Here is a 13,370-nt window from a genome sequence, read left to right on the forward strand (position 1 = left end):
AACGCTAAAAGCGGGTATCAGACCAAGTTATCAGCGGAGAAGTATTGAGAAGTGTAATTTGTAATTTCTTGTCCGAAAGACCGACCGACAATCACCTGTGCGTCTCACCGATACGGCCGACCGCGATCAAAACCGGCGACTTGCACATCAGTGAATCGGCCAATTACCAATTACGAGCGGGCAACGTCAAGGTCGGATCTGCGACGTGTCCGGTCACATGCCACCACCGTCGTCGCGTCGTCTTGGTCAGACCCATTGGGATCCACGCTGTGGGTCCATTAAGGAGCTGCGGGTAGAGAGAGAGAGAGGAAACGCGGGCGGCACTTTTGACGAAGGAACCGCGGTTCGAACATCCCACTGCTTTGCCGTTTGTGAAACGCCATTTGGCGCTTCATACTTCTCGAGATCTCCACAATGATTGCTACTTAAGTCATTCGTGACAATGTTGCGAGATTGCGACATCCGACGCTGGGCGTCATCGGTCATTCAGATCTGCCGCATCTGACGATTTTCAACAGTACGTTTCCGTCAAGATCACGTTCGTTCTCTAACTATAAGCCCGTCTGACGCAAATCAGCAAATTGAATCAAAGCCGAATTAAATTAACTTGGCAAGTAACATCTCAGATCAGATTTTACGTGCATACTGATGCCTGCCTTGTACACTACTTGCACTTTAAACACAACGCTTTAGAAGCAAAGAAAGAGAGAGAGGGAGAGAAAATGAGGAAAAAAAGCAGTGTGGAAAACGCTGAGCTAGCAATAAACCTATGTCGATCGATCAAAGGCCGAGCGCGTTAGCTGTGCTCGTCGACGACCCTTGTATTCCCGCCAAACCAATGCATCAGCGGCTTCGTTGCAATGCTCGCGCGCAAACAAGACGGAGACAGAGGACGATCGTTCTAATCGGTAAAGTACCGCCGCGAGCGAGAGGCGCGCTCGTGGTAGGTACGTAATCATCTTCGAGCCGACGTAAGTTACGTGTCTGGGTCACGAGCGCGTACGCCGCCGCCGTCGCGTGAGCGCACACATTCTCATGTACGTACATGCGTCCGATAGCGGCCGGTGTCGCCATGTGGTGCAATACACTCCTCAGGTGGCAAATCACGGGCGTGAGTTTACTGTCGAGCGACGTCGCCGTTGGATTCCAGCGCTGGTGGCGATTACGCGCGCGGAATACCCTTTCGCGGCATGGTTTAGGCATGTTCCGATTCCTCCGAGAGATTGCAGATACCTGTTTGAAGACGTAATCGCGCGAGAACCTGCGCCATTCTTAACGCCACGATCGCGACATTCAATAAGCAATTGCGTTTGCAATTTCAATGTAAATTCTTATAAAATAATAATTGCAAAAAATTAGATGATAACTTTAGATTACGACAGATTTCTAATTTTTTTAACGATTATTTTGCAACGATTAAAGTAAATGAGTTTGCGAACAAATTATTTTTATACCTTTGCAAAACGAAACGGTCACTTCAAGTCTACAAGGATAAATAGTGTTTTCCGAACTTGTTTATTTTTATCTCGCGTGTTTTGCTGGAGCAAAATCGTTCGGTTTGGCAAAAGTTCGAAGGCTATCGGAGATTAACAGAAAATGTTTTCCGCAAATAGAACACCTTGATTTTTGCAAACGACAGTACACGTGCATTTCGTTGCCCTCCTTCGCGCGCACGAGGCTACTTGGGAAGAAAAAAAGAACATTTATCATAGCTCGCGGCTTATTCGTGTTATGCAAGTCGCGTCTATTTTCTCGGTAGAAATTACACTATAGTTAGATACGGCATCGCGACACGTGAAGGAATGGCGCCTTCTACGAGGAAAACGTGCGGAACGCATCCTAAAAGCCTTTCGCGTGCGTATACAGCCGTGAAAATAAAATTGCAATTGTCGCGTGACGCACGATAACGATAATAACGCGGAACGAAATTATCAGAATTTATCGTGCAATCATTTTAAAATCGTCTCGCGTCTTCAGCGAATGTTCTTTATTCTTTTTATTATGCGGCAGCTAATCGATAATGAAAACGCTTTCAATAATTTGCATCTTATCACGCAACTTGCGAAAATTTTGAGAATCGACAATTTAGCAGACCGATATAAATTTTGTTAAAATAATAGATGAGAGAGAGAGAGAGAGAGAGAGAGAGAGAGAAAATGCGTGTATGAATCTTTTTATCACGTGCATCGTATTTTCATTATTTTTCGTCGTAATTTTTTTCGCTAATATTTCATGTTCGCCCGCTTAGATTTCGAGAGGCTAGGTAATCGTGATAGTTCGCAGAAACCCAGCGTCTTCGCGATCTTAATTCACGATGTACAAACCGATAGATAACTTTTCCTGACCTCGACACAATTTTGCCGATGCGCGCGAAGATACGACACGAGAGGAGAGTTTTCAACGGCCGGCCCCGGCCGGGTCGCGCGGCGATCGATACTACGGCGATCTATCAACTCACGACGCTCCTTCGTCGATGGTAATCAGTAATCATTGGTGTCATTGAGGGAGAAAAACAGTGCCGAGAGAGGTCGGTAATTAAGTAACACTTACGATGCTGCGAGCGCGCTCGCACAACATTCTTCGTCAATATTGACTCAGGAACGGCGATGCAACGCGAATCGGACTTACCCATTGTCCGCGATTGTAAAAGACGTACGAGTGCGCTCGATATTTTATGTCCTATACATCGGAGATGACTGTACACGCGGGATAAGAAAAGGATCTACCTCCGTGAAGGATCGCGGGCATCGTGCGCGAAAACGCAATGCACATCGTGCATTTAATGGTTGTTTAGCGAGACGATAACCGTTTCGCTGAAATACACCTCGAGAGGATGTACACTGCAAATATCCTTCGAGTCCTAGAAATACCATCAAACGCCTCCAGCATGGAAATTCATAGGAGATACGGTGGTTTAGCATAGCATTTACAAGTTAAACAGATTTTAAGATCGTGGAAGGACGAAAATAAGCTTCGGGGGATTTTTTTCATTCGCGCGTCCGAGTAAATAAGCTGCATTTATACGAAACAATATTTCACGGAGATTTATACATAATATCCGGGGAATCGAATAAAAGAAAAATTACGTAATATATTGTGCGCGTAATCACGGCGAGTCGTTCGACGATCGCGATTGCGCGACGATGAAACATCATCACGTCGTCGCTACGACGATGACAGGCGTTGTTGCAGTTTTAATGAGAGATATTCGAGGCGTTGATCAGCGCGAAATCCGGTGCGCTCGCGTATTGCCTGACCCGTTACTTCGAGACGCACGTGTCTCTCGCTTTATCGAATACTCGTCCCTTTCCTTCTTATCTCTCTTCTTCTGTTTCCTTTTTTTTCTACCACCTTTCCTTTCCTTCCGACGTACTGACGAATCAATTCCGCGGCGGCACGAAATTCTCACGGGATCTCTCTCGCAATAAATTACTGCCTAAGGACGTTATAGTCTGCGCTCGCGCACGAAAACGAGTTTCTCGTTCGCGCAAACGAACGAGCGAGAACGAGCGCGATGACGAGTAACCGAGTCCCCGCGATTAGCATACTCATGCGGGTAGCCGAATTCGGTGCCCTAATGCACTCCGGGCACCATGCCGCCGATTACGCGATCTCCCGCGTCTGAGATATCATACCGAACTCAAAATATTTCGACAAATACTCTATTTCGTTTTGACATATTCACATTATATCACACAGCATCTTTACGCGACTTTTCATGCGTTTCCCCACCCCAAATAGCTTTAGTGTGAAATGCAGAAGGAAATAAAATAGTGCAAAATTTGCTCGTAAAATAAACCTATTAAAACAAGTAATTTGTCTACTTGCACACACTGTGCAGGTAGAATTTGTGATCTACCGAGGAACGATTCGTGTATCTTGTTATCTCTATTATCACCGAAACATAAATTTTTGTCTTCAAATAATGTATATGAAATATTACGCTTCTGTAATGTTGGACTAGGTAAAAATTTGCATTTATTATTTATTTATTATTAATATTGAGCGTATTATCAACAGTTACCAATTCTAATCAAAATTAGCGCGGCTATTGAGATGTTATACAATCAGCGGTTATCTTAAATTCGAATTATATAAAAAAGCCAATAATCGTTCATCGTTAAATCGCGAAAAGATTTCATAAGAAAATTCGAGACATCAAAAATACATTTCACTTACCAGACTTCATTTCCAACCGTTTTGCGCCTTCGGGCTCATTCAGGTGATAGCAATGATCGATGAGGGTGTTCTTGATATCGTTTTGTCGTTGATTCTCCTCGGTTTTCCTCCGACGCCGTCTGCCGCTGGCTATGGCCCGCTGGCTCTGGCTAGTAGAAAACTGCTCTTCATTGTTTAATGAAGGTGAGCTTCCTGTCAATCCTATATTGATATACTCGGATACGTTCATCTGATGCCGGAAGGTCGGCTCCTCGTTTGTATCACCGATCTGAGTTGCCTGTTTGTGTAAGTTTAACTCTTGCATCATTTCTACGTCATCTTGATTTTCTTCTTGACGGTTTACTTGTTGGTTATACGATGTGACAACGTTTTCTTGACAATTTAGATGGGAAGTTAACACAGGTTGACCAGAAGATCGAAGGATTCTGGTGGAAGAAAATTGACCAGAAGTTGACGAAAGTTGACCGGAAGTTGACGAAGATTGACTTAAGTTGGCGGAAGTTGACGGAACTTGATGGGGAATATTCATTGCGCCTGAATTCGTATTATTGACATTTTGTTGACATCTTAGAAGGCTCCTGTTGGCTATCTGCGTTTTAGGTTGACATTGTTGGACATTCTTGTTTTGATTCCTAGGACTGACATTCTCATATTTGACGGTTTCGGACAGCATGCGATTAGAATTTTCATCCGTTATAAAATATGGATAAACAGAGTTATCTTTCGTGAGTCTCTTGAGTTTTCTTACCTCACTTTTTGTCACCGGCTCATTCATTATGAGCTGGATCATCAAATCTTCCGCAGTTTCTGACCGGATAAACCACTCACGCGTTGTCATAGTTTCATGATCTGGATAACTCGCCCATTCTCTTATTAATTTTCTTAGTTCTTCTTCCCATTCTGGGTTCGATGCCTGTCGCAGCAACTGCTGCCATTCCTGCACATCTAAATCTTCTAGCTCCTGCTTTGAATAGCACTTTACATGAGGCTCCGGCTTCGTCTCCGTCTCTATCTCCGATTTCGACTTCAGTTCTGCTTCCGATTCCGAATTCGATTTTAGCTCAGGTTTCGGTTCCGACTCCGGCTCTGGCTTTGACTTCGGCTTCGGCTCTTGCACCACCTGCGGCTCTTGCACCGGCCACTGGAATATGCTTTTCACCTTCTTTTCCTCATTTGCGATCGTTGTAGCATTGTTCCAAGGATCTAAAACATTAGAAATTTATTTATGATTTTTTTAAAGCAGATTTGTATATGATAAAAAAATTTATAATTAATAAAAAATTACGTTGTTAATTATTATATTATATTATTTACGTTATATTACTAAAATTAATGCCTAATGCATTTAAAAATTCAAAGATTCATCCTTTTTTTTATATCACTTTCACGAATAAATCATTAACCGCATTATGACAAAAATATAAGACTCTTGCGACACATTGTGTTAAGCCTTGCAAAAATTAAATTAATAAATTAATTAAATGGTATTTAATAAAAAATGTTTAATCCATAAGGTTTATGATTTAAATGAAATATTTGTATCAAATAATTAAATATTTGTGTCAAATAATCAAAGTTTTGTTTAAGTTCTGTGAGCAATATGTTAAAGTAAAAAATGAAAAAATTGTTATTAGATGTTATGATTGAAAAAATATAAATATATATGATACCACAAAAATGTCAAAAATAAATTTTAGAATTTCATATTTTCCTATTTTTTTCTAATTCGGTTATTTAATGATCGTGGAATCTTTACTTTTTAGTATTTTCCACTGTTGATTGCAACATGTTGCTTCATTGCAATAGAGTAACGCGCGAAATTGCATCACGTACATACCATAATGCCGGCGCATTATCGTGTATATCAATAAAACAGCATGTAATTAGTAATTTCGAAAATAGGAATGAAGGTTGAAAACATGTGCATAACACTATATGAAAATAGATGACCTTTACATTACACGTACATGTTCATTAGTAAATTGTGACAAAAGACCTTATTTGCCGATAAATAATACGAAAAGGAGCCAAAATGGATAACGCCACAAAGTGACAAATTATTATTCGCGAAACTGTTCTGACCGTTAACAAATCATCGACATCTAGCTATCATGAGAATAGCTTCTTATCTGTATAAGGAACTATTATATCTAACGTGTGTTATTTATACCCTTTCAGGATGCATTTCGTCGGTGGTTTGCTAACATTAAAGTATGCGATCCTTAATGTTACTTTCTAATACACGTAGTCGGCCAACATCCAACATTACTTTCTGATCTAATTCGATCAGCTGCAACATTTCGTAACAGAGAAATGTATGTCGTGATTTCTCGATAAAACGTGTATCTATATAACTTTATATGCGATACATATATAGCCTACCGAATACTTTTTAAATAAATCAATTAAAATCGAGGAAGCATAAAGAAGAAAACGCGGGATTAATCTGTTATCGTATGTCATCTCATTATGCTCAAAATTTAAAATACGTAAATTGAAAGCAAAGGTACAAACGATTGCACAACATTACAGATCACGTCCTTCTCAAAACAATTGATTCGTTTATGACATAGACTTAAATATAATCGGTAATTCAAATCGGGAGATTCAATCGAGGTCAACCCAATGGCAGCCCTTTGAGGGTTCGATGATGATCTATAAGAACTGAAAATATATATAAAAGCAATTGCGGCGACTGAAAATATACGGAAGCGCCAGCGTTATATACCTATACCTAACATGCGATGATTCATCGCTTGACTGTTCCAATGAGATCCGCTGGGATTCAAGATTGCCGTTTCGCCTAAAGCAGATGGGAAACTGTGTACGGATGACGCCTGTGGGTGATCCGTATGAATCACGATTACAGAAAGATCAGTTTCACCGATATTTGCGTGCCAGTATAATGGCTTCCCTTTCTTCCAACTCCTATTTACGAGTTTACCAAATTTTCAGCCAAATATTCACTAATTATTATCTATGTAGTTCCTGTTACATTTTCGTCTCAATTATTTTTCAAGCGACGCAAAATAATCTCTTCGTATTAAAATGATGATAATTAGTTAACTCGTTTGTATTCTACAATCGACTTTTAACACGCGAGAGACACGACACGATAAACGACAGCACGGACGATGTTCGAAGAGTGAGTGTGTAGTAGATCAATTTGTTTAACCTTGAAGGAAGAAAGAAAGCAGAGGACTACAAAATAACGTTAAAATAAAATAAATGGATAAACAAAAATATAAAATATAAATATAGGGATATATAAATATAGGGAAATGTTGAAACAATATAATTTAATAGGAGAAAACGTTGGAAAAATTTAATTTGATTTAATATATTCTATCAATATGAAAAGTAACGGTAGTATTCGATAAAAAATATATAACTAATGAACTATATAGCTCTCATGTAAATATATTTTATGTGTGTACCTTACAACGATCTTCACATCCCAATTTCTTACGTTTTCGACAATATTGACAGTTTCACGGGTAAAAAGTTACGGGTTAAAAGGTAACTGGTGTGGGAGACGAAGTTTATAAACCTTGAGAACCAAAGAAAGGACTGCTTCGCGACTCGGCGAAGAAAAAACTGCTCTCGTAGCTCCGAGCACGCGAACAACAAATGATCGAGCATGCAAACAGACATGTGTTGACACACGGCACGACTTAATTATCGGTCACTGTCACTCGCGCGAGAAAATTATAAAACTTTCAATTTTTTTTACGATTTAAAAGAAATGGGTCAATCGGACAATTATGATTTGTACGAAAAGTAATAAAAAAGTTAAAAAAAATTTCATTAATGCATATTTCATCGTGTTAAAAAAATAATAGAAAGATTATGTCAGATCGAACGAAAACAGATTCCATAATAATATGATCGCAAACGGGACTGTCGATATTCGGGTATACTCGGATGTTTTTCGTGCCCGTCACGCATCTGTCAGTAGCGGTAGTCGAAATCAGCTGTAAGAGCCGCGATCGGGTCCAGTGCTATAAATTATAGTTAGTATCACACGAAGAGGTGACAGATAATAAGTAATTATCGAATAATATTTCGGACTTTGCACTATTGTATCTTCGCTGATGGGGCACGTAAAGGCAAAGATAAAGACATTTCTTTTACGTAATAGAAACTCACTAATTGCAAAATCGAATCCATGCGGCCGAGATATCATTTGGCGACGTGATATATATTTAGGATATTCCGTCTCAATTTTATATTTCCGCGATAACAGGGTTAATTCACTCATTGCGCGTACACATCGAATCTCTACTGACGCATTGATTTCGATTTGTTATATTTATCAGGTTTCTTTAATACAATAACTTCATTGTAGATTGTGCGTCCGAAAGTCGATAAACAATGCTTTTTTGACACATGTTATCTCGTTGACTCTCCGTTTATGCTTATTAAATACACTTGATTGCGTTAAATAGATGAGATAGGTCAGTAACGGGGAGACGAGTCAATATCATAGCGCCATAGACATAGGTCAGGACGATAGCATTATAGAAGTAGGTCAGTATATCACGGCATACAGGGTGTTCATAAGATCTTCCGAATTTTTTAAGAAACGTAAAAAGGATTAATTTTTCGCTATTGTTTTTCTTTCCTTTGGACAATAAACAATCTGAAGAGCTTGCATTAACTATCTGCAACCTAAGTTATTTATCGAGTTTGAGATGCAGACTTTTTTAATCAAGTATTAACATATCTTTTAACATTCTACGTTTATTGAACTCAATTCTCCGCGTTTCGCCGGAATCCATCCCGTTCATTCGCGAGCGCGAAGTTTCGCCTGGCCGCTTCGCGTCGCGGTCTCTCCTCTTTAGGAAAAGCAGCTTCACCGTTGACGTAAAATCGTCGCGGCCAAATCGCACCGCGCGTCGCGACGAGAGAAATTATTCGAGCAGATCTGATAAGGAGCAGGAAAGCCGCTTTCGTTCGGACTTTCGAAAATATACGGACGCGTGCATGACGGCGCGACGCGCCAACACGATCACGGGCGTCGCGAGCGAACCCCCTTTGCTGCCTATACAAGTCGCGCGAGAAACGGGAAACCGGTCCAGGCGGGTACGCCCGGCTTCCGCCGAACATTATCACTCGAGCATGTAACGAGCCGACAACTTTTCCATCGAATGCTAATTAAGGGCGAGTCGGTACGAAAAGCTGCGCCTGGAAGGAACAGGCGAAAAATCGATCAGTCGACTGGCTCGGCGATTAAATCGGAGCAGCGAGTTTTCCGTCGATGATCGATGAAAGTTGAACACGCGTCAAGTACACGCATTTTTTTTTATCATGTCAAACGGCTTTATCAGCCGGTGTGTCAAACGAGGAACCGACGCGATGCGCCGATGAAAGAATCGCGACAGTAGTTGCAGTTGCAAAAACAAATTAGCATATCTCAGAAAATAAATCGGAAAACACTTCACACAGAGATGGATGCGCTGAAAAGTTTTTTGGCAAAGTGTCAGAAAAATCGAAGCATCCATAGACTTTCGAAGAAAAAAAGTATATAAGCGAAATTTGTAAATATTCTTTTCTCTATAGAACGTATATAACTAGACAAAGAAGCGAGGGCACAAATGTAATCGACATGTGTCGCGAAATTGAAAAGAGGATACCCCTGACTGATTCACTTCTGATCCCAAACTTTTTTGCTTGTGTAAAAAAATAGCACGTTTTTTTCGGGGTACAGGTATATCCTCTTTCCGACGAAAATACGAATTGACAAATGCACGATGAGGAACGTAGGTATACATCTCGCACACATTCAGAATGAAAACAGGTATCGTTTACGGCTTAATTTTTTGCGGTAACGTCGTAATTGCGCGCGATCGCAGTTTTTCTGGAAAAAATAAATAAATAAAAGCATGACAAGAATATCTTTTAATTAAATAATGTACCAGCGAATAGATAGAGACGAAAAAAAAAGAAAAAATTCATGTTTCTCATTTATCTTGGAAAGTTATGAGAAGAAATTCTCCGACTGGGCGAAAAGAACAAATTTGGAGAAACAATTCGCGTTTTACCTGCCCTAAGAAAGATTCCTTTCGCGCATCAAGCATAGAATGCGCGTTATAAGTGCGTCAGGTTGAGCCTGCCGCGTCCGCGCGTTTCCGCTCGCGTGCGGAGCGACGTGCACGCGCGGGCACCAACAGCCCCGTCACGCTTCGTAAAGAGCCTTTTAAAAAGCGCAACACGCGTGAATCGGATTCCTACGAGCGAGTGCACGCATCATATATTCATTCCCATCGATTCCCGATAAACTCGATGCTCGAGTCGCGCTCGCTGCAGGTATGGGAAAGGTTCGATGAACCGGCCCGGCCCGGCCGCGGACAAGTACACAGCCGCTAATTATAGAAGTTACACGTTAATCTTATTACTCGTATTTATATCCTTAGGTTTTAGCCCGCGCGAATTCTCCGCTACAGTTTCGCCGAGTTATCCGTCAAGCTCCATACGCGCCGATATCGTCAAATCGAGATAAAAAAAAGGGGAACGTCAACTTGCTCGGTCAGAAAAAAAGTGATCGTTATAGCCCGATCCGTCCACGGTTTATTCTCGTCTCTGGTACACTATCTATTGTTTAAGCGCACGATCGCCACCCTTTCCCCGCTCTTACGTCAAGGAGTAAGATCACGTGGAAAGCGGTCGGTCTAATCGTGTTTCACGGGGGGGAGGGGGGGAGAACGACCCCCCCGTAGAAACACGTCGGCTTCTGGCGGCATTGGCGAACAATCATTGCGACGTCTCTCCGATCTAGTCGCGACTAGTTAAAAATAAACTTTCAGATTTTGCAATCGCGAGAGCGTCGCGTCGAGTCGCCGGCCGGCCGGCCGGCCGGCCGCGACGCAGAGCGTCACGACGAGCGTGGGCGATGACATTCGGCATAAGTGAGACGCGAGACGTCGCATCGAGTGCAAACCTTCGTGAAGGAACGACCGTAGTCGATGTACCCGGATTCTGACTCTCATTCGAAATACGCGATTTTTTTTTAAGAGATTGAGGAGAGCTAATCGAGGGGAAGTTTCGCAAAGCAAAATCGCCGTCCCAATCGGGAAGGCACGCCCAATAAAGCAGAATATGTAGATAAATGAAATATAAACCTTTTTTCGCAAAAGGGTACGTGACTCGCTGGAACCTCTGATGTGTGAACTGCGGCACAAAATCTAGCATGTCCTCCCGCTCCTTTATCTTCGGGCTGATTTGCGATATATTCGCGATATATTCGAATATATTATCCATCGGCGTCTTGTTTACATTACGAAATTTTACGAATGCGTCGTTACGCTGGTGGAGCTTCGCCATCGCGGCAGGCACGGAAGGCATCAGCATTTTCGTTTCCATCTGTACCATTTGTAAGGGTTTAATCTCGATCGGTGTATCAACACAACCGTGCACACTCCACCGACGGTTTGATCTTCAATTTTCGTTGCTTAACACACCGTGTTAGCTCACTTCACTCCAAAATTATTCGGACCCGATCGAGAGAAGCACTCCGAGATCGCGCGTAACGAACTGTCGTCGGTATTCTATCTTTTTCTCGCCCTATCCGCGCCTCTGTCCCCGTTACTCTTCGCAACGATCCGAAACGCGAACCGGCGAACACTGTCGCGAACGTTAGAGCTGCGTGGCCCGGCGCGCGTACGCGCTCGCGCGCGCACGTGCGTATGCGTGTGTGTGTGTGTGTGTGTGTGATGTGTGAACTCGCGAGAGTCGTCTGTCTGGAGCCACGTACGTGTGTTCGACCAAAAAAAAAGCGTTTATTATAGTATCCGTTGGTCCTGTCGTTTATGCGTCCTGCTCGTTTTGCTGTCACTGACGGCGCCGCACCGAAGAAACGATATACCGTGACTACTACTGTTACTACTGACGTCGCTGTCGCTGCCTCTACTGCCACTGTCGTACTGTGTCAGACGAGGAATGAATTTCATTCTCGGCGCGCGACTCCGGAGACTCTAAGCACCAGGCCTGGCTTTACTAATCTCTGCGCACTGTCACGCGCACTGTCTACCCGGCAACCGGATGCGTGTACCTCACCTTACGGCAGGTCAGACGCGACTGGGACGCGACTGCTGAACGCTCGGAAATCGGATTCGTCTATCTTGCAGCTTAGGGAGCCGTCGCGCCGCGCCGTGCCGCCGCCGCGCCGGCCGCGCCGTTCCTCCCACCCCAGCTCCGCTCGCTCGTGCAGTGACGGCATCTACTTTGTTAGCGCCCGCTCCATCAGTGCGAGAACAAATCAAACGACAAAGGTTCTCCTACGGACGAAAGTTCTCAACGCTATTGGCCAGAAGAATTACCAATATTTTTCCAATGACCAATAAATGTTGCAAGAAGGATGTGACCTTTTGACCTGTGTTAACGAAATTGCCGAACTTGGAATGGGCAACTACTTAGTCTTATAGTAAGAACCGAGGTAAGAACATGTCACTATCGAACTGTATGGTTCTCGCGCTCTCTTTGATATTTGTATTAATTTAGACTTTGTTAGATAATACTACTGAACAAAAAAGTGACATTTTCGCGCATAAGAACGAGAATAATCGTTTCTCGTACTTTTAGAATACGTTTATTAAATTATTCTATCATGTCATAATTTTGGTTAAAATTGCAATAAGGGCTACTTTATATAGTGTAGATACTTTAATATGTTATAACTATAATATGCGACGTGTTATAGTTTTATTCAATCTATATTACGTTAGTCGGAAATAAAATTTACAATGCCTGTATTTTTCTAAATATGCGTTCGCTTCTGATATATAATTGCAAGAGGCGAAAGTGCCTTTTATATTAATCATGTTAATATTAATTAAATACAACAGATGCTTATTAAATAATATTTTTTACAAGATGCAAAGTATTTTATTCTAAATAGGATACTAACGAGGAATATATTTTACAAACATTGTACTTCAGATAAAGGATAACAATAAATGATTTTGTTTAATATGAATAAAAGCATTGAAACAAAAGTATACCTACATTAGTTTAAAACCACCCTGATACTTTCAAGAAATCGAATTTTTTGTATAATTAAATTGACATTTTAAGTCTTACAGAAATAATGTGTAGCCCGGTTTGAAAATTGGTCTTATTTTTCGAGTTACATTTCTTAACCGTCGCTCAGGTAGAAAACGTTATATATGTCTTCGTAGACATGACCAACAAAG

General features: G+C 41.8%; 1 protein-coding gene across 1 annotated transcript in view; it reads right to left on the reverse strand.

The window, feature by feature from the left end:
- Positions 1 to 12,402, reverse strand: part of Myc (bHLH transcription factor Myc) — a 28,817-nt gene extending 16,415 nt beyond the window's left edge. Inside the window, exons 1-2 of the mRNA XM_071795992.1 lie at positions 11,301 to 12,402; positions 4,180 to 5,382 (exon numbers count right to left, since the gene is read on the reverse strand). Coding sequence (XP_071652093.1) covers positions 4,180 to 5,382; positions 11,301 to 11,550 — 1,453 coding nt within the window. The 5' untranslated portion in view covers positions 11,551 to 12,402. The remainder of the gene's footprint in view (positions 1 to 4,179; positions 5,383 to 11,300) is intronic.
- Between the last annotated feature and the right edge of the window lie 968 nt (positions 12,403 to 13,370).

Source organism: Temnothorax longispinosus, chromosome 12, assembly GCF_030848805.1.
Source record: "Temnothorax longispinosus isolate EJ_2023e chromosome 12, Tlon_JGU_v1, whole genome shotgun sequence".
NCBI classification, from domain to species: Eukaryota; Metazoa; Arthropoda; class Insecta; order Hymenoptera; family Formicidae; genus Temnothorax; species Temnothorax longispinosus.